Source organism: Micropterus dolomieu, linkage group LG22 (genome assembly GCF_021292245.1).
Source record: "Micropterus dolomieu isolate WLL.071019.BEF.003 ecotype Adirondacks linkage group LG22, ASM2129224v1, whole genome shotgun sequence".
Classification (NCBI taxonomy): Eukaryota; Metazoa; Chordata; class Actinopteri; order Centrarchiformes; family Centrarchidae; genus Micropterus; species Micropterus dolomieu.
Genome location: NC_060171.1, coordinates 22,895,594 through 22,919,701, shown reverse-complemented (window position 1 = coordinate 22,919,701; position 24,108 = coordinate 22,895,594). Strand labels below are relative to the sequence as shown.

The 24,108-nt window shown below is 41.3% G+C and overlaps 1 protein-coding gene across 3 annotated transcripts in view; it reads right to left on the bottom strand.

Moving 5' to 3' along the window:
• Positions 1–24,108, bottom strand: part of trim44 (tripartite motif containing 44) — a 51,409-nt gene that overhangs the window by 9,356 nt on the left and 17,945 nt on the right. For all 3 annotated transcript variants that reach the window (XM_046037884.1, XM_046037882.1, XM_046037883.1), the window contains one exon: positions 20,706–20,728. In XM_046037884.1, coding sequence (XP_045893840.1) covers positions 20,706–20,728 — 23 coding nt within the window. The remainder of the gene's footprint in view (positions 1–20,705; positions 20,729–24,108) is intronic.

Sequence of the window (24,108 nt, the reverse complement as noted above, 5' to 3'; positions counted from 1 at the left end):
AGTGGTGTTTCCGTGCTGTTCCAAAGACTTAATCAGTTCACAGAGGAAGTGAAGAGACAAGGCACAACAACAGGCGATGCATCATGTTACAGGGGACGGAGAGCTAGGGGCTGTTTAATATGACCCTTTGTGTTCACCGCAGCTTATTCATCAGAGAAAAAAAAAGGGAAAGGCTGGATAAATTCATTTCATCATCCACCAGATGTATTGCCTCAAGTAGACCCCATTCAAACTCATGTTCATGCATGCTATTATTTTAAAATGTACATCAGGAAGTGCGGTGTGTACCACTCCAGCCTCGGATTCGTATAGTCGACTCACTACATGATGATGCATGTATTATGCTAAGGATGGTTTCTCCCGCATACAGACTGTGAGCAATGATGCGGAAAGGTCAGTGAAGCGGAATAAAATAGTGTGCTGATGCTCAGCCAATCAGAATAATCACACAGGTTTGTCTGTGCGCCGGCAGGTGTGAGGAGTCAGATGAACGGCGTTATCCCTCCACGAACTAATTTCTCGCTCACTTTGACACAGGTACCTTCCGTTAATCATACAGAGAAATTAATGCAGAGCCATTCAGATAAGAGCATTAAACCACTGTAAAGACTCAATCTTACATTGGTTCATTTAGTGATTTTACCATTTCTGCGGCCACAAGGGCAATTGAGGAATTAATTGAGGAGAACTGCAGCAATCCCATCCGTGTAGACCACAAAAATAGAACTGCTCATTAGCGTGGATGTGAAATTAAAACTGACCTGAACATGAAGACACGCATCCCTGTGGTGGTCACTTGCTTTAGGTATGTAACTATGTGTGGCTCATCTTGGGTAAAATACACCATAATACACCGAAATGCAATCTGACAATCAACAATTATCCTGAATAGCACACTCCCTTGCAGGCACAGGACTGTGCCTTCCAATTTTCCAGAGCCATTATATTCTTGGTCACAAATTAAATGGCAATGAATGACATTAAGAAGATCCCTTAGAGGAGAGCAAAAAGGAGATAATGGAATCACCTTAATGGTTCCCCACTGTAAGGGGGGGGGGGGGCAGACATGTTGGATGTAGTCTGCTAACAAGATGTCTGATCTCCATATTATCCAAACCCAAAAGATGTTTATGAAACAGGATAAATGGCTCACTGTGGTCCACTACTACTGCCTCCTCTAGTGATACAAAGCGAATGTTACTGTTTGGTGTTTCCCTGTGACAGCGACATGATGACTACTATAGATGTAATAGGGTGTTAAACGCTTAGTTAAAATACCGGCCGCTGCAGGGTCAGCATGGTTCTACAGCACTGCTGAAAGCTTAACTGATGATTTAAATTACTAAAATAAACTGAAACAAAAAACAGAAACAGTCTCTAAAAAAAGAAAACAAAAATTGAATTTCTTAGGCACACACCATCTACTTTCAGAATGAACTAGTACATAAGCTGTGGCATAATCACACATTGCACCTCTGGCCATATGCCAATCAATGATGTTAAAGCAGCTACTACTGTAACACCATTGCGGTAACCTATGTATAACCTATGTTACATGGTTTACTTGCACAGCTGCAGGTTAGGGTCTGGAAAAATGGAGTCACCATTCTTACAGGTAAAATGACATTAAGGGAGAGTATGTACTTAATTACACACTGGTCAAATTCAGCTATCTGTTCAATATTGTAATACACAGAGTAAATACAGTATATGACCACTTACTACATTTCAGGGGTGTATGTTTTCCTCAACTATTGTTACCACTTGTCTTGCAATATATTGTGTATAATAGCATCTTCATCATGACACCATTGTTATTGCCGGCAACATGTCATGAGAGTAGGTAGGGTTGTCTTGTGCAGGTGTGATTTACACACTTCAATAAGATAACCCTAAATCTGCCGTAGCCTCTGCCATAAACTCTTGCAAAACACTTATGTGTTCAACAGGGAACAACATGACATTTCCTCTGGCTCCAACTCTCAGGCCAAACTTTACATTTTTCTCCCCTGTAAAATCTAATAATAGCAAAGATGTCTCTGCATGTTGCCTCCGGGCCAACAAATTTGTTTTCTCATGTGTAAAGAACACTACAGCCTTACAAGGATTCTATTGTTCATGAAACATGAAGCACTTTTAACAATGCTGTTCAAACACTTATATTGCCTGATTTTGTATTATAGGTATTTGTGTGCTTCCATTCTTATTCTGTTTTTTCTCCTCCATACAAAGTCATCTTATCTCCTATTAAATTCTAGTCTGTTCCTGTTCCTGTTGTCATTAGGATTTAATTCCCACCTCTTTTAACGTGTAAATGCCCATAGCTGGATCAGAAAATCTTCTCTGATTAAAGCTGATAACCTGCTATTGACAAAACTGTTTTGATTCAACACAATAACTTTTTAAATGTGAATGGCCTTTTGGACAGATTTCAATCTGGCAAGCAAGTGAATAGCTGGATGCAACAACATGTCCTTCGATAAGATATTTAAATTAAATTCTAATGCTTTTCTTTGCCTACGTAAAGCACTTTGAATTTCCTCTTTGTTTGAAATGTGCTGTATAAATAAAGCTGCCTTGCCTTTGTCAGCCCAGTTATCTAAAACCACTAATAGTAGGCCTACTGAGCCCATATATATTCTCAGGCAAATCTAGTTTGATCTTGCTTCATTATGCAGGTCCCAGTTCTGGGGATATCTGATACCTGCCAAGCAGAGCAAAACTTCCTTTTCCTGCATGTTTTTTTAATATATTTTTAAACATGCTAACTTTAAAAGCGAACTGTGTCTTCAGCTTGAATTGAAATTTCTGTAGTATCTAATACTCGTTTGAAGTTTGAATCTCAAGCCCACAAGTGAGAAAGGGAGAGAAAAACACATTAGAAAGATAAACGTTTATCTGTCCTTCGGGAAGCACACAGCATCAGCTTAAAGGTAATGAATAGTGAGCACCTAGGCTGTCCCAACTCTCCCTTCTACTTGAGACCTCTTAAGTTATTACTTCCCTATTCCTTCTTTTGTCACTTCAAAAATGTTATTTATTAGTCCACTTTCTGTCCTTAACATGCCCTGTATCTACTTTTCAAATGTTTTTTCCTCTCCCTTCATTTGCCCACGCCCATGATGCCTTCCCCTCTCTCTGTCCTTTGTTGTCTTCATAGGCACAATTGATCCGGGGTCACTGAAGGGAGTCATTCCTAGCCAGATCTGCAGTCAGCCATGTGACCACTGAGCTGGCTCTGTCCCAGAGCCAGACAGCCATTATGAAGACTGACTGGTCACAGCAGTGCCCACACACTTGGCAGGCTGGCAGAGCTGCCCCCTGTTGCCTCTTTCAAACAACTCCCTTCTCTAACAGCAGAACGCCGGCGCCACCTTAATCAGGGAACTGCCCAGGTGCCTGGGCGAGCCGTCCAGGAATCTGGATTGGTCTGGAGAGATTTTAAAATATTAAAAGCCTGTTTAAGCGACACTTGGAGCAATGATACTGACTCCTCCTGTGTCCGCATTCTCCTCTGTTAGAGACGGAGGGATGTCAGAAGCACATATGGCCGGAGATGAGGAGGAGGAGAGAAAAAGAGAAAACGAGTGGGTGTCTATAAGACAAAGAAAAGTAAACAGGGTTGGAGAACAGACTGGCTATTAGGCAAAGCCTTCTGTCACATGAACACTCCCCCTCCCCTGCATCCAAGCCCCATCATCCAAGCCCTCAGTGTGAAGGACACCCAGACAGGCAGCCCAGAAGACCTGGGCTGCCTGTCTGTCACAACTCTCATCTCGCCTGATAAAAGTCTCATACCCCCCGCCCCCTTCCAGTTTTCCCTCTGCAGAATGTTAAACACACTGTGGAATAAAAAACTTTCTTCAGGGTGCAGCACACAGATCTTCCTCTTGCAACACACAAAAGATTAAATTATGATCTCTACCACAAAACCAACTTTAACGAGAAGTTCTAAATGCAAATTTGTGCTATCATGCAAATGCTTCAGATGGCTCTGCACTAACTGAGACTAGTTTGGGCTTTATTAGTTGGTTCTTGCAAAAGCAGCATAGTCAGATGCAGCATTGAAATACAGTAAAATACAGTCATGGGGTTTGATAGCTCCCCAGTGCTGCCTGAATAATAAACCTTTATGTGTACTAATGCATCCTGTAAAACATCAGTCATAAAAGCCTGCCTTCTCCTAGGGGTGACATGCCCCTATCTAGTTTATCATCAGGAAACTGGAAGCAATTTCGAGTTTGTTTTTTTTTTAAATGGAAAGGCATGCCCATCTTTGGGAAATTGATCTTTATCTGTAATCACAGGTGAATACAAGATATCGTTTCTGTTTCTCAAAGCAGAAATTGACAAAATTCACAAAAATCAAATACATTGATATTTAACGAACAACCGCTGAGAAATTGTCTTGTTCAAAAGGGAAACTCAAGATGTGCAAGTGGGACCCCCACCAGAAAAAGCAATTAATTTTTCGTTCACATCCCTCCCTTCACAGAACGACGCTGGATTAAGGTGATTTTGTAAAGTGCATGCTAAATCTCCTATTAGAATCCTGAGGTAGTTAAATCCTCAACCATCTCCTCGTTCCTCTTTAGCCAATACCATAAATCTACACGGTGACAGGGCTTGTCGTGAAGCTGCTGAATTAAACATGCCACCCTTCGCACACTCCTCCTTCCCCTCACTGGGAGAAAAAGTGACCATGGGGACAGACTGTGGGATGGAAGAGGGAAGAGTGCCCTGACAACTGCCCCAGTGAGCCGTCAGACACGTGCTGTGACGTTGTTGCTGTGTCCAACTGTGAAAGGGGGATGTTTGCCGATGGTGTGTGAATGTGTGTGTTTGTGTGTTTGTGTGTGTGTGTGTTGTTTCTGGGTTGACAGTTCATACCTAGGGCCAGAGGTTTGATAAGGCACTGATTCATTGCCCCTTGGTTCAGTCTGCCACTATCGTCCTCCTACATCTCCACCAAACTGAAATCAGACCTGTAATTCTACCCGAAGGCTAACACACTGTGATGTGTGTGTGTGGTTAAAGGAGACACAGTAGGTAAAGACAGTGTGAGGAAAGCGTCTGTGTGGGAAAGCATCTTCTTGTCTAGGCGGAGAGATTGCCTTGTTCTTTCCGTCTTTCCAGTAATTATGCTAACCGTGCGAGTGTGTGTATGAGGGTGCGTGCGTGTGTCGTGTCTATGCGTGGTTTTAGAATGAATAATGACTGTTTATATACACAGTGTGACATCTTTGGAGCGCTTTTACTCGTGTGCGCGGGAGCATTACATGCATGATAGGGTGGAAGGCAAAGTCTCTACAGATCCAGTATGACAACCTGCCTTGTGGATAGAACACAGAGTGGAACTGTGTGTGTGTGTGTGTGTGTGTGTGTGTGTGTGTGTGTGTGTGTGTGTGTGTGTATATGTATGTGTATGTGTGTGTGTGTGTGTGTGTGTATATGTATGTGTGTGTGTGTGTGTGTGTGTATATGTATGTGTGTGTGTGTGTGTGTGTGTGTGTGTGTGTGTGTGTGGGGGGGTGGGGGGGGGGGGGGGGGGGAGGGAGAGAGAAAATGGGGGAGAGAATGTACAAAGAGAACCTATTTTTCTTGTTTGTAAATGGGTATGATTTCCTAGACAAGATACAAGAGAGCAGATGAGGGAGCTGTAATTGTCTAGTCCACTTACTCTACAGTGTGCCATATCTGCCTACCCAAGCCAAATAATGTTATTCTCAAATAAAAAAGGATTGCCTACAGCATGCAACATGCCCATCAGACCAATTAGTAACCGGCTGATTGGTTTCCCGAGGTGGTGATTTCAGTTGACAACACTGACATTAGCTGATCAATACAAGCTGTTCAAAAGGACTGAATGACAGCTTGCTAGTGACTGTATAAATTTTAACATGTAAATATGGCTGTGAAAACAAAAGTCAGCATTCAAGCTAGGTCTACATGTATTTTTAGCCATGCTAGTGGCATGGCTCTAGAGCCAATCCAGTCATGCTGGATGATGTTGCAGGCAGCATCATGTTCACGACAGCATCTCCAGACTCACTTACATCTGTCACATCAGTGTGTACCTCCTCTCATCTGTGAAGAGAACGGGGTACCAATGGCAGATCTGCCAGTTCTGGTGTTATCTGGTGAATGGCAATCAAGCTGCATGGTGCTGGACTGTGAGCACAGATCCCACTAGAGGACATCGGGCCTTCATGCCACGCTCACGAAGTCCGTTTGTAACAGTTGGAGCTCCAGCCTGCTGGAGGTCATTTTGTAGGGCTCTGTCAGTGCTCCTCCTGTTCCTCCTCAGACAAAGGAGCAGATACCAGTCCTGCAGTTAAGTAACTGGTTAAGTTCCTAACTGGATAGATTGATATCCCTGAAGTTAAACTGACTTGATTTTATACTGTGATGATTAAGTGTTTTAACTATTGGATGAATTGTCATCATGGAGTTCAGACGATGAATCCAAATGACTTTGGGTGATCCCCTGGCTTTTCCTCTAGCGCCACCATGAGGTATTTGTGGTTTCAAGTGAAATGTGTCAAATAACTATTTGATGGATTGCAATGGAATTCGGTACAGACATTCATGAACCTCTTATAGTGAACTGTCAAAATTAATTGTTATGAATTTTCTCTAGAGCCATCGTCAGGTCAAACTAATTTTTTTCCCCAGTACTTTAGTTTTATGACAAAATACCAGCAAAACTAACAACATCCCCATCACCTTAACTCTATGTTGTACTAATCAGCAAACGTTTACATGCTTAATAACCATGGTGAACATGGTAATTGAACATCAGAATGTTAGCATTGTCAGTGTGAGCTGATTTTAGCATTTAGCCTCCCACAGCTGCTAGCTTGGCTGTAGACTCTTGGTTTAAGCATTTAAAAGATGTCTTTCATTACTTTTACTTTTATTTTACAATTATGTGTTACTGACAATAAGTGGCTTACTATAAAATATTGCTCATTAATCACAGAATCTGAACTAGATGGTAATTTCATCACTGCTGCAGCAGAGCTCCATCTCGCCAGATGTGCTTTGACATGTGATGGAGATAAGAAAGACACAAATAAAAAATCTCAACATCTGCACCTTCGATGTAGCGATCCAGCTACTGCAGACTGCCAGCTCTCTACCTCACCGCACTTCCTCACTCACTTCTTTTTGTCACTTTCTTCTTTTAAAAAATAACTGCACATGTGCATAAATACACACTGACACCCACACACTACCACACATATAAAAACACACATACAAACACACTCACTCACACCAGAAGTAATCTGTTTTCTGAGGGGGAAAGGGAGCTGTAATTAACACATTTGGATGTATTTTTTGTATTTCCGATACTAATTCCTCACAGACTCCCTCTTAAGAAAACAGACAAACCGCAGAGGCTTCTATAACAATATGATTATTAGATGGGAAAGCTAGAGAAGTCTGGGTAGGTAATTTAATGAGCAGGTGCAGGGAAGACAAATTAACAAGACTGGCTAGGAGAAAGGCGTGCAATACATAGAAACACTGCTCTGTATTCATAAATAACGAAGATGATAATAACACTTTACAATGTGACATAAACATGATATGTTCCGCCTAAATTTACTGTCGCAGAGACAGCAAAGGAATCCAAGATAAAAAAATAAATAAACGAGTATGGTTTCTCAGTCTAAGTGACTCAGTATGATGTTCAACACTGGGCTACATATTAGATTGCACAAGGTTATAAAGAAGGGTATTTTTTGAATCAGATATAATGAAATATGGACCACTGGAAGAAATAAAATGCTCATACCAGGAGGATTAGTGAAGTTTACTGCCAGAGACTAACCTATTGTTGCTGTCTTGTGCACTGGAGCCTTCTGAAATATTATTTGCCACGCTCTCTTTCATTTTCCATGCTTTTCCCTTCTGTATTACCAACCTGCCCAGAAAGCTTATTGTAGTTTTGCTGTTTTACCTCCCCATTTTCCCCCCCTTTCCTTTTTAGCAGTCACCCCACATCTTCCTTGGTGGAGCTGAAAAACATCTACACAGGCTACACCTTATGCTCATCTCGTCCCAGCCTGGTTACACCACACCTGTGCTCTATTTCATTTCCAAATTCACCACCACAAACACTATTCCTTTATCATTTTCTTTTATAGCACCATTTTGTTCCTTGCATGTCTTTATTACTGAGCTTAAAATGATGTTAACATACAAATGTCTCTATTTTAACTTGCACAAAGCCCCTCTGGATACAAGCATCAGCCTGATATGTCTAATGTTAAATTGCAAAGGTCCTCGACCCATTACTTTGTGTTAAATCTAGCCTTTTTTCATACATTAAGGCAAGTTCAACAAATATGAATATTTGAAGAGTTCTGTGGTGCTCCTTGTTAAATTGTTAAGGCCCTCTCTCTTACCAGCTTTTCAAATATCAGCAGAATAAAACTGACAATCGTTCCTTTTGTCAAGGTATAAAGTCACTCTGCTGACACTGATCTCTAAAGAAAAGCACTTCGGTGCAACAAACACACAAGCAGACAGACAAACACACACACACACACACACACACACACACACACACACACACAGACAATACGATGTAAGTGCGAGTACAAACACACCTTTGCACAGATGCAACAAAAGCAGCAACGGAAAGGCAGGGAAAGGTATGTGGGAGAGAGATGTATTTTACACACCTGGATTAACAATCCATTATTCATAGGCACTACGGGCTCAGAGCATCGACACAAATGCAGCAGTAACCAGATTCTGCTCCACTATAGCCTTGAATGCGCCACAAACACTTGCCGTCGACTTTTTGCTCCCTAGTATCAAAAACAACACATGCAGCACTCACCAGAGCTCTCGTATCCATCTACACAGTAGATCAATACTAGAAGCACTCTTAAAGCCCCGGTCAAAGCTCTATACACTGTGTCCCTGGCCCTCACCGGTGTATACTGTAGGAAATCAACAACTAAAAAATCCAGTAGCAGTGCTGCTTTAGCTCTGGTGAATTTCAAAATCCTGAAGATCAAACTTATCAGGTGGCAATCCCCACTGAGAGTCGTATCTGATATCAAAAGGATCAGTTTCTGTCTGAAAATACATTCATACCTGTCATGTCTATTTCACAAAAATACATTCCAACTGTCCAGTCTCTTTTGCATTTTGACAGGCACTAAACAGTCACGATTCATACTTGCCACTTTCACAGGATATTCAATTAGACAGCTTCCATTCCCCAACTTGCTCTTTGAACTATTGTACTGGGCTGGAAGGTTTTAGGCGCGCACAAGTGAAATAGACGTGTGGTACTAAAGCAACCCCAACTCTAAATCAGAGGCGTTTTCTTGTAGGAAAATTACCTCATTTGTATTCAGGAAAAGTTTCAGGAGAAACAAATAACTACCATTAGTCATCACAAAAGACACAGTTAACACACACACACACAGACAGACACACACACACACACACTTGTCCCCTTGACACCTCTGCACACACTCTCCCTACATTTCCAAAAACTGTTTGAAGTGAGTCATGCTGGTGCCGGCAGTATCCGTGTGCCCACCAACCCACACAAATGTGCATTCACATTGACACTCACACACACACACAAACACAAATGAATGACATTTAAAAAAAATGGAGGAGCATTGCGCATGTGGCATGAATTATGCATGCTTATAGTCTCTTGTCATCTAAATGCATGTCTCTGTATTTGTCAGTTTGGTTTGTGTGTGCTTTGCATTCATTTGGGAACTCAGATCTACCCCTCCTGTAGAATGGTGATGGCCGAGAGAGAGAGAGAGAGAGAGAGAGAATAAGGCAGATCCAGGCAACACACATAGAGAAAGAGAGTATATTAATGAAGAGGACTTAGTACAGTCATAGCAAGCAGCTGTGGCTTACACACACACATACACAGGAAAACAGACATATGTATCTAGCTGAAATATTGTAAGCTGAGGGTATGCTGACACACACACACACAAACACAAACCTACACAGAATGTTATAAAGTTGAGAGGGCCTGTAGTGGCTCCCTATGGGAAGAGCTATAAATTTTGCATTGGAGGAAATGCATCTCCGTCCCTCCATGCCTTCATCTCTGGGCTCTGTTCTGTGTCCTCTGGCCACGCTCCCCTGACACCCCCCTATGCTTCACTCCACTCATCTATTTGACCCAGTGAAGGGCAAGGAGCTCAGACAGACAGATAAGACTGTGTCCCAAAGTGCCCGCCCCGCTTCCTGTCTTTCCTTGGTTTGTGTGTTCATGGGAACGTACACCATGATTGAGGGAGGTGTACAGCCTTCTCACAGTGAGACAGAGTCAGCGCTTTGCCATTGCTCTCCTCTGTCGCTGAGCACGCAAGCACGCATTGATGGCAGATTACAAGTAAAATTTAAAAACGGAACGTTGCATGTTTTAGATAAGTTAGTTACGCCCTGGAAACCAGGAACCACTTGATCCTCCACAGGGCAGAAAAAGACCTCTCACAATGTGTGCTAGTTATGACTGCTGGTTCCTATCCCACTATTTCCTGAATGAAGGACACAACAAACTTCCATTCAAGAATCAAGTGGTGATGTGTGATGTTGGTAACAAGTGACTCCACGTTAAATTATGTCGTTAAATTTACATTACGTTAAATGTCGCAAAGCTTTAACTTTTTCCATAATTCAGATGGGATTTTTTTTCCTATAGATTTACTGATCATGAAGTGGATTAGACTGAAGCTGAGCTCAAAAACAAACCATGTCTGTTATAATGTAAGTTACTGAGTTTTAGTGTGTTTTTTTTTTGTTTAGGAGATCAGATACAGTTTCTGCCAAAGCTCCCACTTTCCTTGATTTTTTGTCTTTTTATCCCTTCATTTGTTATGTATGCATTACCAATTTTTTTTAAACCCTTCTCCCAGATATCATTTTCTCGTTCTTCCTTCCGGCTGACATATTTTTATACAGTAAGCCCTGTGTTTTCACACTGTTCACTCAGATTTCTTATTTCTTCCCTCTTCAACCTAATAATTTCTAACTATTTCAATAAAACAAACCTTATACAGACAAACAGGTTTCAAAAGAATATCAAGCAGGATCTGTGTGCAAAGTGCGTGAGTGTGATACGCCCACACAGACATGCCCGTTACAATCCACATGTACTCCACTCTAGTTATTTCATTCCTCTGTATCGACTCATCCAGTAGTTTGACTGACGATAATGAACAATTCAAGTTATAGAATTATAAAATCATTTCTTCTTGCACCATTTTCAAAAGATGATGCATGGTCATTAAGAGCTTTCTATCCGCCATGAGAATAAAATAATCTGCACTTCACAAAAGACGAGAGTGTTAATGGGTACAAGAAAAGCGCATGGAACACATGAGAGAAAGTTGTGAGAAACCACCCAATCGATGACAGCTAACAAGTGTTAAACAGTTTATGTCTGGTTTCTCAGGTCTCAAGTCTCTTTTTTAAGGCTTCTCACTTTCATTGCTATTCTTTATATGCTCAGAATGACAGGACACAAAGACACAAGGAAAGCCTCACCGTGGGCAGTGGTGGAAAGTAATGAAGTAATAATAATAACTTTGATTTATATAGCGCCTTTCACAAACCCAAGGATGCTTAACAAAAAAGGAGGGGGTGGGATTAAAGCTCATAGGCCTCAGTGAAGAGGTGTGTTTTAAGATGGTTTTTAAAGGTACAGTACATAGAGAGGAGGCAGAGCGGATGGCAAGAGGAAGCTTGTTCCAGAGTGAAGGTGCACCAACACAGAAGGCTCTGTCACCAAATGTCCAGAGCCTGGAATTAGGGACAGCGAGCAGGTCCTTGTCAGAGGACCGCAGGGACCGTGCCTGAGTGTAGTGATGGAGTAGATCTGTGAGGTACTGAGGTGCAAGTCCATGGAGAGATTTGTACATCAGGAGGAGGATTTTATATTTGATCCGGGACTTAACTGCCAGCCAGTGAAGCTTCTTAAGGATGGGAGTGATGTGCAGTCCATGTTTTGTGTGGGTGACCATCCTAGCTGCAGAGTTCTGTGCATACTGGAGTCTGTCAGTAGCCTTGCTGGGCAGACCGAACAGGATACTGTTACAGTAGTCAAGTCGGGAGGTGATGAAGGAATGGATGAGGGTCTCAGCTACAGAGTTGGAGAGGCACTGTCGGAATCTGGAGATGTTCTTAAGATGGTAAAAGGCAGTTTTAGTAGTGTGCTGTGTTGTTGGAAGGAGAGGGTGGAGTCCATGATGACGCCCAGGTTGCGTACTTCAGGGAATGCAGAGATTGAGCGGCCATCCACATCCAGTGTGATGTCACCAACCTTTTTGAGAAGTGACTGCGGGGCAAACACCATGTTCTGTTTTGTTTTTGTTCAGTTTGAGGAGGTTACTGTCCATCCAGTTCTTTATTTCCTTCAGGCAATTGCAAATCGACACTGGTGGAAGGGGAGTGAGAGGTTTAGTGCTGATGTAGAGCTGGGTGTCATCGGCATAGCAGTGGAAGTGTAGTCCATGTTTCCGGATGATCATCCCAAGAGGTAGCATGTAGATATTAAATAGTAGTGGGCCAAGCACTAATCCTTGAGGCACACCGTGTGAGACTGGCGCCAATTCAGAGCAGATGCCCTTAAGGGGGATGTATTGTTGCCTGTTGGTGAGACAGGATTGAAACCAAGAATACACAGTACCAGTGAGGCCACTGAGTTTGGAGAGGCGAACTCATTGGCCTGTACTTAAGTAGTTTTTCGGTATCTGTACTTTACTGTTAGTTGAGTATTTTCAGTTGATCCTACTTTCACTTTGCTACATTTCCAAGCCATATATTTTTACTCCATTACATTCTGCATGAGACCTTGTTACATCGGTATTAGTAGCCTTTGCAGCGCACCTGAGTGGAGCAGCATTGAAAAACAAATGTAAAACTGATAAAGCTGACTCAGTGCGAATCAACTTCAGCCAGCTGATGCGACACTGGCATACGCAGTGATAATCCAGCGCTGGACTGCCCCGCCTCTCTTTCCTGTCAAAGGTGAACACGAATGTTTAAAACTTTGATGAGAGGATGAGGAGGGACTATCCTTCTAGGCATGAGAAGAGAAAAAACTCAATGACAGTGAAGTGCGGGAACAGGTAAACACGTGTTCTCTCCTCTCATAGTCTGATGTAGATCACAATTAGCCTACTGTGCAGGTGCAGTGAATCTCTCTTTGTCTGTCTGTCCTGCTAACCAGCTGAGCAGCACCGCTCTTGTCCGTCTGTGTCTTGGTAGCTTGCCAAACTGTGTCTGAACAATGTTAGTGAAAGACAACTCTTTATTACGTTTGATAAACGCTGACGGGCCACGGTGTTTATAAACTGTAGCTCGGAAAAAGATGACGATTGCACGTGGAAATGCGTTCATATGCGTGTATACGAAAGTAAACTTGCGCATTCCCGCATGAAACATCTGTGGGACCAGTCCAGACAGGATGTGATCACGGCACTCCTCATACATCATTTAAAAACAAGACAGTGACGTTTAGTTACAACTCTGGACTAATGCATGATGGGAAGCAGTGGATTCACATTGACTATTAAAATGTTGATTAGCAGGGCTGACTGGGCAATATGGATGCACATCTCATTAAATAATAAGCATCACATATTCAGAAAGTCATTTTATAAATAGTGTTTTACATTTCAAAATGTACTGAAGGAAACCTGGAGGAGCCAGTTTGAATGGGCCTGATGCAGCTGATAACATTAATATATTAAAAATATCTATAATTTACAGGGCTATGCTTTAGTTTGTCAGTAGAGTAGATGCTGGATCATCAGCCAGTACAAGAACAGACTCCAGAGAGTCAGCCAGTACAAGCACAGCTGATCCACATCCAGCCTTAGCCAGTACCAGCACAGACCCAGTCCAGACATCTTTAGCAGGTCTCCAGACAGACCCAGGTGAAGTACAAACAGCCTCAGCCCGTACAAGCACAGCCAGAGATGTACAGCCATCAACAGATACAAGCAGCTCAGACCCTAATGGAACAGTTGCTGTTCCATCAAATGAACCAGCAGATTAGCCCCCAGTCTTAATAGACTTCATGAGGACTGAGTTAGCGCGCAGAGGTCCATTCAAACCAGCACTGAATTTTTCTAGAAGAGGTTTCTATTAGGCTTTTTACAGAGGGAAGATTATAGTGAGAGCATTGTGGTGACAGCTGTGACTGCAGCAGACCGGCTCTGTTTTCGCACTGCGAGTTTGTGACCGAGTGCTAACTTAACTGCAGAGTTTTGCAATGTAAACATCTAAAAACAGAAGCCAACTTTGCTCTGTTTGGGACTGTGAGCTGCACTTTATGAGAGGTGCTGAAGTTAACGTGTAGATTTTTGGTGAGATTGTGAACTGAGAAGTGTTTCAGTTAGTTTTGGTTTCCACCTCCTTGTCTCATCTTAACATACCCGAAGTCCCAAATGGGGTTCTGCGTCTGTCAGACGGTTTGAAAGCGATACTACCACAACAGCAGAGCAATACAACATATAAGAAATATCCACTTGTCCTTTTGCGACTCAGTTATCCTTATTGTGATTCACTATAACTTACACTGCTGTATTCAAACCTGTCTTGAGTGAGCTTTTTGTAAGATCAATAGATTTGAATGTGTACTACTTTGTACTTTTACTTGAGTAGGTTTATACTGGATGACTTTTACTTTTACTTGAGTAACATTTTTTAGGTGGTATCTGTACTTCTTTCACCACTGACCGTGGGAGACAAAGAAAACAGCCAGCTGCATCGACGACAAGACCTTAAAGGCTTTTATTGCTTAAGCTATACCAACCCCGACTGTTATCTACATTTATATAAGTAACCCAAATTCCGCCAGTAGTGACAGAGAAGCCAAAACATCAGAGACAGTCAGGGTTTAATGTTCTGACTGTTCCTGTGATACGTGAACACTAGATCTAATAGCTATGGTTCACAAATGCAGCTTCAATGACAGACAGCTATAAACCCAATTAACTCAATTAAATTTTTTTTACAAGGCTAATATTTCAACATGCTAACATTTGCATTGGAACAAGCATTAATTTGAGTCACTATTGGAAAGGGTCAAAATAACGGCTAAGCAACTTTATATAAATGAGCTTCTGTTAGCTGTTTTTTACAAAAATTACTAGAATTCTATTGATAGCAGTGCTTTAAATAAACAGCCAATACATTGTACAGACATCACGCACCAACTCCATGTGTGTCAGTGACGAAATTAATGGCAGCAACAGTACCGGGGGAAGTGAAAAAGTGTTTCTGTAGGCTAATATATCTGGCATATACACTGCATTTTTATCAGGCAAGCACATACATATCTGACACAACTGTTAGCATGTTAACATTACCCAAACTGTTGACATTTAAATTAAAACCGAGGGAGCACACACATATTCCAGTAATGTGCTGGCTCACTGGCAGACACAAATAACAAAAAGAGAAACTGGAAGAGACTGGAATGCCGTATACGCCCCTTACTCTGAAGCATTTATTTCAACTTAAAAAGACTGATGTTTCTGCAAAGGCTGAAGATAAACCAAAACATCGATCTTTACAAGTGCATCAGAAATAAATGCATCAGAGTGGCAACAATTACACGATGTTTGTGTCTTGATTACGTGGTAGGGAAGAACTGCTATAAGCTTTAATGTTTGAACGAGTATGTCGCTTAAAAGACAACCAGAGGTAATTCGGTGACTTAGTGAATCAGAGAACTGACTATGGACAAAGTCCTCATAGGCAAGTCATTCCACTTGGCACCCATCTTGACAACGCCTCCGGGTAGCTATTTCGGACTAACAACACCAGGCTTCTATCTGAATGAATGGGGAGTGAGCCAGAACTGCACTTATACTGGTCACCCGGACATAAAAACTACATAAATAGAATCGGCAGTAAAATCTAATAAAAGTCGCTGAAAAAGTTGGATGACTTTGCCCCAAAATAAGGTTTAAAAAGCATTTTTCCCGACTGGTTATACTTCTACTACGCATGCGTCACTACTACCACGCACCATGCACACTCGAATTAAAACACACCCAAATGTCAGTGGAACCACACGATTGGCTGAAATATGTTTCCCGCTTTGGCTGTTAAAAGCAGACGGTTGGCTTTCTAGCGGGAGGGGCGGGATAATCGTCCTCTTTACAGTTACAGGCTTTACCCATAGAGTTGTATTCAGGATGTGATTGAGTGGCGTGTCTCCTCTATAAAAGTCTCTGCTTTGGACTATAATTGATTGTGACTCATTTTGTTAAAATCATACATAGATAAGGGTGAAAAACACTGGAATACTCCTTTGACTCCTTACTGGTGGTCAGACATCCAAAACTCACAATCTAAAAACTTTTAGTAGGAGAAGCCAAAAAACAAAGAAATGCCGCTACACGAATACTTAAATACATTTAAAATAAGTCCCAACAGAACAGTAAATTTAGGTCTAACGAGTGGAATTCCTTAGTGTACATCTCATTTCCTCTCATTGACTGTCTCACGGTCTTTGCATCTATCTCTTTCTTAAGCATGTATCTCAGGAGATAACATAAAAGTGGCTTTCTGGAATTAAAGCAATACTGCAGCAATAAGCCCTTACTCCTTATCCTTTCTTTGTGTGAGTGTGAGTGTGAGTGTGTGTGTGTAAAGACAGTCAGAGAAACTCTCCTCTCCCCTACTGATCAGTGGCATGGTGCCTCCTGATGTATGACGACCCTATATGATCACAGAGGGCTCAGAAAGCAAAAAGTGAAAGCAAATAAGTGGTGTGAAAGGGATTCCAGAAATATATAGCATAACCTATATGTTCATACCTTTGGGCACATTATTACATGCATGTATACACACCCATACACACACTAACATGATTTATAAAAGAGATTGCAAAAGTTAGATTAGATCCAGATGATAAATATTGTTTTTATTTGCCTATTAGCAAATGCACACAAGACAAACATACGCACAAACATGTGGATGTGGACATGGGTTGCAAGGGAGCGCGTCAAAGCCAAGGAACACAAGCACAATTTGAAATGCATCACATTATAAGCAGCAGTGAGAAGGTTGGCCTGAGGGGGTGAAGCAAGGTTTATATTCAGAGGAGGACAAATCTTGGCAGGCATGGAGTACCTATGTTAAGAGGCTTGAGGAAAGGCGGGGGGATTGTACTGATGAGGAATTCCAGGAAAGATGCGGGTGGGTGCAGGATTGTGGTCCTGTGGGGATGCTCTGTCTACAGCAGCGATATGGGGCTCAGACAGCGGATTAGTGTTCCTGCTCCATAATCAATTTGCTGTCGGGATCCTGTTGCACATAACCCTAAACATCCACTCCTTGCTTGATCCTGCAAAATCTCTCTCCTTCTTTCTCCCTCCAGCAATTTCACTTCATCTCTTTTTCACCAGTTCACCCTCTGTTTGTTTCACCTTAAAACTTTAAGATGTCCAGTCTCTATCGCTCAACCACTTTAATACAGTATCTCACAAAAGTAGTACACCCCTCACATTTTTGTAAATATTTTATTATATCTTTTCATGTGACAACACTGAAGAAATGAGACTTTGCTACAATGTAAAGTAACAAGTGTACAGCTTGTATAACAGTGTAAATTTGCTGTCCCCTCAAAATAACACATCACACAGCCATTAATCTCTAAACCCCTGGCAACAAAAGTGAGTACACCCCTAAGTAAAAATGTCCAAATTGGGCCCAAAGTGTCAATATTTTGTATGGCCACCATTATTTTCCAGCACTGCCTTAACCCTCTAGGACATGGTGTTCACCAGAGCTTCACAGGTTGCCACTGGAGTCCTCTCCTCCATGATGACATCACAGAGCTGGTGGATGTTAGAGACCCTGCGCTCCTCCACCTTCCATTTGAGGATGCCCCAAAGAGGCTCAAAAGGGTTTAGGTCTGGAGACATGCTTGGCCGGTTCACAGGCTAACCTCCATGCAGCCCCAGAACCATGACACTCCCACCACCATACTTGACTGTAGGCAGGACACACTTGTCTTTTTACTCCTCAGCTGGTTACTGCCACACACTCTTGACAGCATCTGAACCAAATACATTTATCTTGGTCTCATCAGTCCACAGGACATGGTTCCAGTTATCCATGTCCTTAGTCTGCTTGTCTTCAGCAAACTGTTTGCGGGCTTTCTTGTGCATCATCTTTAGAAGAGGCTTCCTTCCGGGATGACAGCCATGCAGACCAATTTGAACCATGTGCCATGTTGAACTTCCAGTGACCCGTATGAGGGAGTGTGAGAGCGATAACACCAAATTTAACACACCTGCTCCCCATTCACACCTGAGACCTTGTAGCACTTACAAGTCACATACACACTGAGGAGGGAAAACGGCTAATTGGGCCCAGTTTGGATATTTTCACTTAGGGGTGTACTCACTTTTGTTGCCAGGGGTTTAGACATTAATGGCTGTGTGATGTGTTATTTTGAGGGGACAGCAACTTTACACTGTTATACAAGCTGTACACTCACTATATTATATTGTAGCAAAGTGTCACTTCTTCAGTGTTGTCATATGAAAAGATATAATAAAATATTTACAAAAATGTGAGGGGTGTACTCACTTTTGAGATATTGTTAACTTGCACATGAAATTGTCCAGAATGTAAAAATAAAAGTTTTTCTACTAACCTCTTAAAAACTTCCTATCTCCTAGTACTTTGCTACAAAATGTGTGTCGTTTTCCACTAGCCACAGTTGATTCTGCACCCACTGCATTTTAGGGCAATATGGGGGACTTTGGGAGTAATTATATCAGGGTTTGTGTGTGTGTGTGTGTGTGTGTGTGTGTATGAGATGTAGAGTTTAGCCTTGACCAAGGGCAAACTATTAGCTTCATCTCACCCATGGGTCCAAGCTTGCTGCCATCTGCTCCAGCGCTTAGGGGTCATAATACTGGCTGACCAATCAATAGCATATTACATGTTGGCACCGTACGCAAACCACAGGCATGACTTTCTTTGCTTATTAAAAAGGCAAGGTACATTAGACTCCAGAGAGGAAATACACAACATTTCCCACAAACAATATCAATACTACAAAGTGAAATTAAAAATGTAATTTCTGTTTGCAGAAAAACAAGACTGTTGTCCATCAAAATTGTATTTTGTGGAACAGAGGGCTATTTTCTTATTCAGCCTTCATTTTAAATCCAGTCTCACAGAAAATAAGGTTCTTTTCTTTTAAGAAAGATGTGCTGGCATTTGCTGAAGGTGTCTGAATCTGTGTATGTGTGTATATGAGGCCCCATCTACACTACTCCGTTTTAGCTTCAAAACGGAGAATTAAAACGAATACGATGTCTGACCACACCAGCTTTTTAGCTGCGTATCACAGTTGATCTCCGTCTCTACTAAAATGACTGAAAATGCAAATCTAGTGGCCGTACACTGGACATGCGCGTGCGGGTGTAAACATAAAGCAGTTGGTCTGTTCTGTAGATACAGAAGATTTGACAAAATAAAATACTACAGACGAAGAACCACACCAGATTTTAATTTGCATGGACCAATAACGAGCTGGGACTGTTACTGTAAGTAACACAGGAGATAAAAGTGGCTGTGACGGCAGAAAACAGACTGGGAATCGTCGTAAAGTAAATACAGTGACATACACACTACAAGTGTAGGCTATAAGTGTTATTTGCACAGTACAAAATATTTTAATAAAAATACCCTGTCAAAAACTCTGTCCATAGCATTGTGTTTCTACTTTACATGACTTGTGAGACCCAATCAGAGAGTCTTCATTTTTGCTGTTTTAGTCTGGACGGGAGGCACAAATGCAGCAAAAGGGCTCCTTTTTAAAACAAAAAAGCAGTAGCATGGATGGGGCCTAAGTGTGTCTGCAGAGGGGAGGAGTACTTTGAGATGAAAGACCAGAGAGACAGCCAGGAGGGGAGGCAGTGACAGCGGGTGGTGCTAGGAGCACTCCTGCTCAGGGTAAAGGAGGCAGAGAGGTGTTGGTGTCAACAGATCAATAAGTGTGAGACTGGGTAGAGGACTATCCATTGCAGACTGTCTGACAAAGATAAAGCTGAAAGGTGTAGTCCAGGCATAAAAAAGAATACACAAACAAAGTGTAATAGCAGCTGAAAAATAATATGGCTGTTTCTGTCCAGACAAGTTTCTCAGACAAGCATAATCATCTATGGGATAGTAGAAATGTAAATACAATGCTGTATCAGAGGACAAGACTTGACCCCACTAATGATACAACAGCTTGTCTTAATACAAGTGCACACATACATTATGCACACATATAAACACACACACCCCTGCAGCCTGTCAAACACTATCCATGGCCCTCTTATTGGACCAGGCACATCATCACCTTTTCTGATTCCTGTGGGCACACACAGATGAGAGCTACTAATTGCCTTGCTGGGGCACCGACGTGACTCGCATATGACCAGATATGGTTTGGACTCATTGGAGGGTTTATGTGTCCGTGGTGAGTTTGTGAGTTGTTTGAGTGAGACAATAAAAAGGTTGACGTTTTTTAGAGGGATGTGTGTTATTATGCAGGATGAATTCTTATCAGTCTGGTTGATGGCACAAGGACCCGGGTGAGGAGCCTTTGAAGTGTCCTTAGTGCCTGCTAAACTATCCTGTTAAGAAAAGGTGAACATGAATCAAAGTGGCAGTCTTACCTTGGCCTGGCCTCAATGCCGTGCTGAAAACAACAAGAGACAGAGAGAGAGAGAGAGAGACAGAGAGAGAGACAGAGAGACAGAGAGAGAGAGAGAGAGAGAACAAAACATATTTAAAATCTTTGCACAGGTGGTGTGGATAACAAATAAAAGGTAAACAACATAATTTACATGAACTTGGTCCACAGCTGGTATGCCTCTAAATCTGACCAATTAATTTTCACTTTCATCCAGCAGTTGTGCTCATGTGTATTTATAAGCTTTTAAATGGGCAGTCTGGAACAAAGCACCAGGTGAGCTGCAAACATTATTCACATGATGGCTTTTCTGTTTAATTTGGATTGGGTATTAAAACATTTTTCCATGTCAAAATGATGGACGTGATTCGTTGACTGCCAGTATGTGACTGCTACACAAACATTGCACGCAAAAGATTTATTCATGAGACGAATGAAAAATTGAATCACATCTCAAATTCTGTCAATTTCCAGAAGCTATAAATGCATTATTTCACAAGGCTTACCCGTAACATTTAAATTATTGCTATGTATCTACCCTAGTATTTATCACGTCTAACACACAGCTCCAGTATGCATGCACCACACTTGAAATGGCTGTCATGTACTACAGCAAAACTACTTGCTATACCATCCCTGATCTCACTTGGTTTATTTTCAGTCCAAAGGACCATGTGCATGAGATGGCCTCTTTTGTTACTTTGTTGTTAATATTCATCCTCAGCACTGATTTTACTGTAGCACTAGACCTTGACTAGAAAGGGATTTTGACACTGTGTAACTAACGGCTTCTTGAAGGCAGTGGCTGATGAGTGGAGGCTGCGGAGCACTGACTGACTGTCTGCCTCACTGACTAAGATTTGGCTTTAAATTTAATTATCTTTCGATCTGGACAAATACATGGTTTCAAAGATTGGAATATTGGATTTTTTCTTAGCTTACCTTGTCAAACACTTCCATAGAGGCAAAAGTCAATTTGTTAAATCATTCACCAAAGAAGCTCTTGACTGGCTGCCTCTGCAAAAAGTAAACATTTGCTAACTTCTTTCTGTTTCTCCTGTGGTTGGTTGGTTAAATCACCTACCATTAGTTGATAGCTAACCGTGGCAGGTTTTAAGACACCCAAAAAGAAAACGACATACACAAGTCTTCTTTAAATTAAAGTTGAAAAACTTTTGTCCACTTTTGTCCACAACTTTTGTTTTTTTTAAATATACCTGACTGTGCATTAAAAGCACAAAAAGCTAATAAGTGGACCGCAGATATCATTAATCAAGGGGTCAAACTATTAAGTGAGTAATAGCTACACATTTGCATATTAACATAACTTGCATTAACTTGACTTGCATTGTATTAGTTTTTTTTCAACTTCAATGATTCCCCTGAAGAGGTGAAAATCAACAATAAACTTATTCAACTACCATGTTTTGCCTTTGATGTCCTGATAATACATTGGCAGTCATTCCTGGTGATCAAATAGAGTCAGATGCTGTGCTATGCTAAATGCTAAAAGCACTTTGTTACTGATTGTCTGGTTTCAACTTGGCTGCATTCCACACCAGTTCATTTTCCTGATGTTGATCTATGTTAAGAAGTGTTGCGTTAATATTGTGCATGGTAGTTCTTTGATAGCATTACATTAAGACAAAAAAAGTGGAATATTACTATAGTCTCAGTTGTGTTTTGATTTCATTTGGTCCAATTAAAGAGTTGTTTTTAGTGCCAATGCCACAAAATTAAAATAAATATGATGTGAGAAAGAAGCTAAAGGCTATAGAGGTTTGTTCCAACTATAATTATTACAGTTACCGTACCAACAGTATAGAGAAAAATCCCACCTTCAGGGTTGAATAACAGCAGATTCAACATTTCCTATATAATTCACATGGCCTTTAGCAATTCAAGCAATATGTGCATATACAAAAACTGGTCTCTCAAAGCTAAGATTAACCTGGACTTGGTGTGTTTGTTATCAAAAGATGCAACCTGCAGCTGCACCACTCTTAATTTAAAAACAATATCAACTTCATGGAATGAAGCACCAAGCTTTATTTCAAAAGTATGCTGTTCCAAAAAAGAATCTGTCTGCTGTTTAGAATTTATTTATGCTAAATTAGTATCCAGAATAATCCCACCTCAATTTGTTCTAGTATACACTGCAATGATCTATAAGGCATACTTTCCTCTAAAATTAAAGCTTACGTCATTTGACATTTCATTAGGTCAGTCATAAATATAACGAATCCCTGTGTTATGACCCTGGGGTCATATTTTGTTATTTGTTTATCTCACCCTGCACTGCCAGCTGTTCTCCTCCCTTAGAGTGTGTGTGTGTGTGTGTGTGTGTGTGTGTGTGTGTGTGTGTGTGTGTGTGTGTGTGTGTGTGTGTGTGTGTGTGCAGGTAATGGAGAACAGGTGGGCACACTGGATTGGTCCTGCAGAGCTGATTGCTGCCTACTGATTGGTCAGCAGACATCTTAAGCCCCATCTGACAGGAACTCCCCTCCTCTCTCTCTGCCATTCCTCACCTGAGCCTGTGTTTGTTGTGAGTAGAGAACTGTTGTGCTCATACGAGACTTTGTAAGTGAACCTGTGTAGTGAACACACTAAACTTTGAATAGCTTAACTTACTTGTTGACAACCTTGTTTTGTTGGCTTTAGCCATTTTGTTTGTTATATACACAGATTTCTTTGTTGTGGCACCTTTTTTTTTTTTTTATCCTGTTTTTGGAATTGGAAGCCTAGTTTAGAGCTTTGTCGTCTTTGCTTTTTGTTAAGTTTCTAAAAGTGGTGGTTGTTTTGGGCACTGTTCATCTGACATTAATAAAAACTACTAAATTGTATTTCCTGTGTTCTGGCATTGCTTTATGTTGTGTCCAGGAAACCCCTAGACCTTGGGGAGTAACACCTGCGAGGCGAGTGAGAAATGTTTTATTCTGGTGATCAATTTTCTAACTCTAATTTAAACTGTTTTCTCTCCTGTGTTTGACTTAATAACTGGTGTAAAATGTCTTGCCAGGTGATATATCATATGTGTTAGCAACTTGTGTAAGATTACTGTCATGTCTTCCTCTTGGCTGGAAGTTAATCCTAGCAAAACCCTCTTTATTTAACCTGTTAAATCAAAAATACAGGAGAACAATTCTACCCCACAAAATGGATAGCCAAAGTTTTTTTTCTTATACATATTCAAAATGTAGAAAAACGTTTATCATGAAATGAGTGAAAAGTCTCAAGGTTTCATTGGTAATCCCATGGAGATTTGAAATCAGTCTACATGATGAATTATAAATCATGTTTTGTTTTTCAATAGTTTTTAAACTATTATGCATTATATATTAAACTGCATGGGGGAGGGAGGGAGGGAGGGGGGGGGGGGGGGGTCT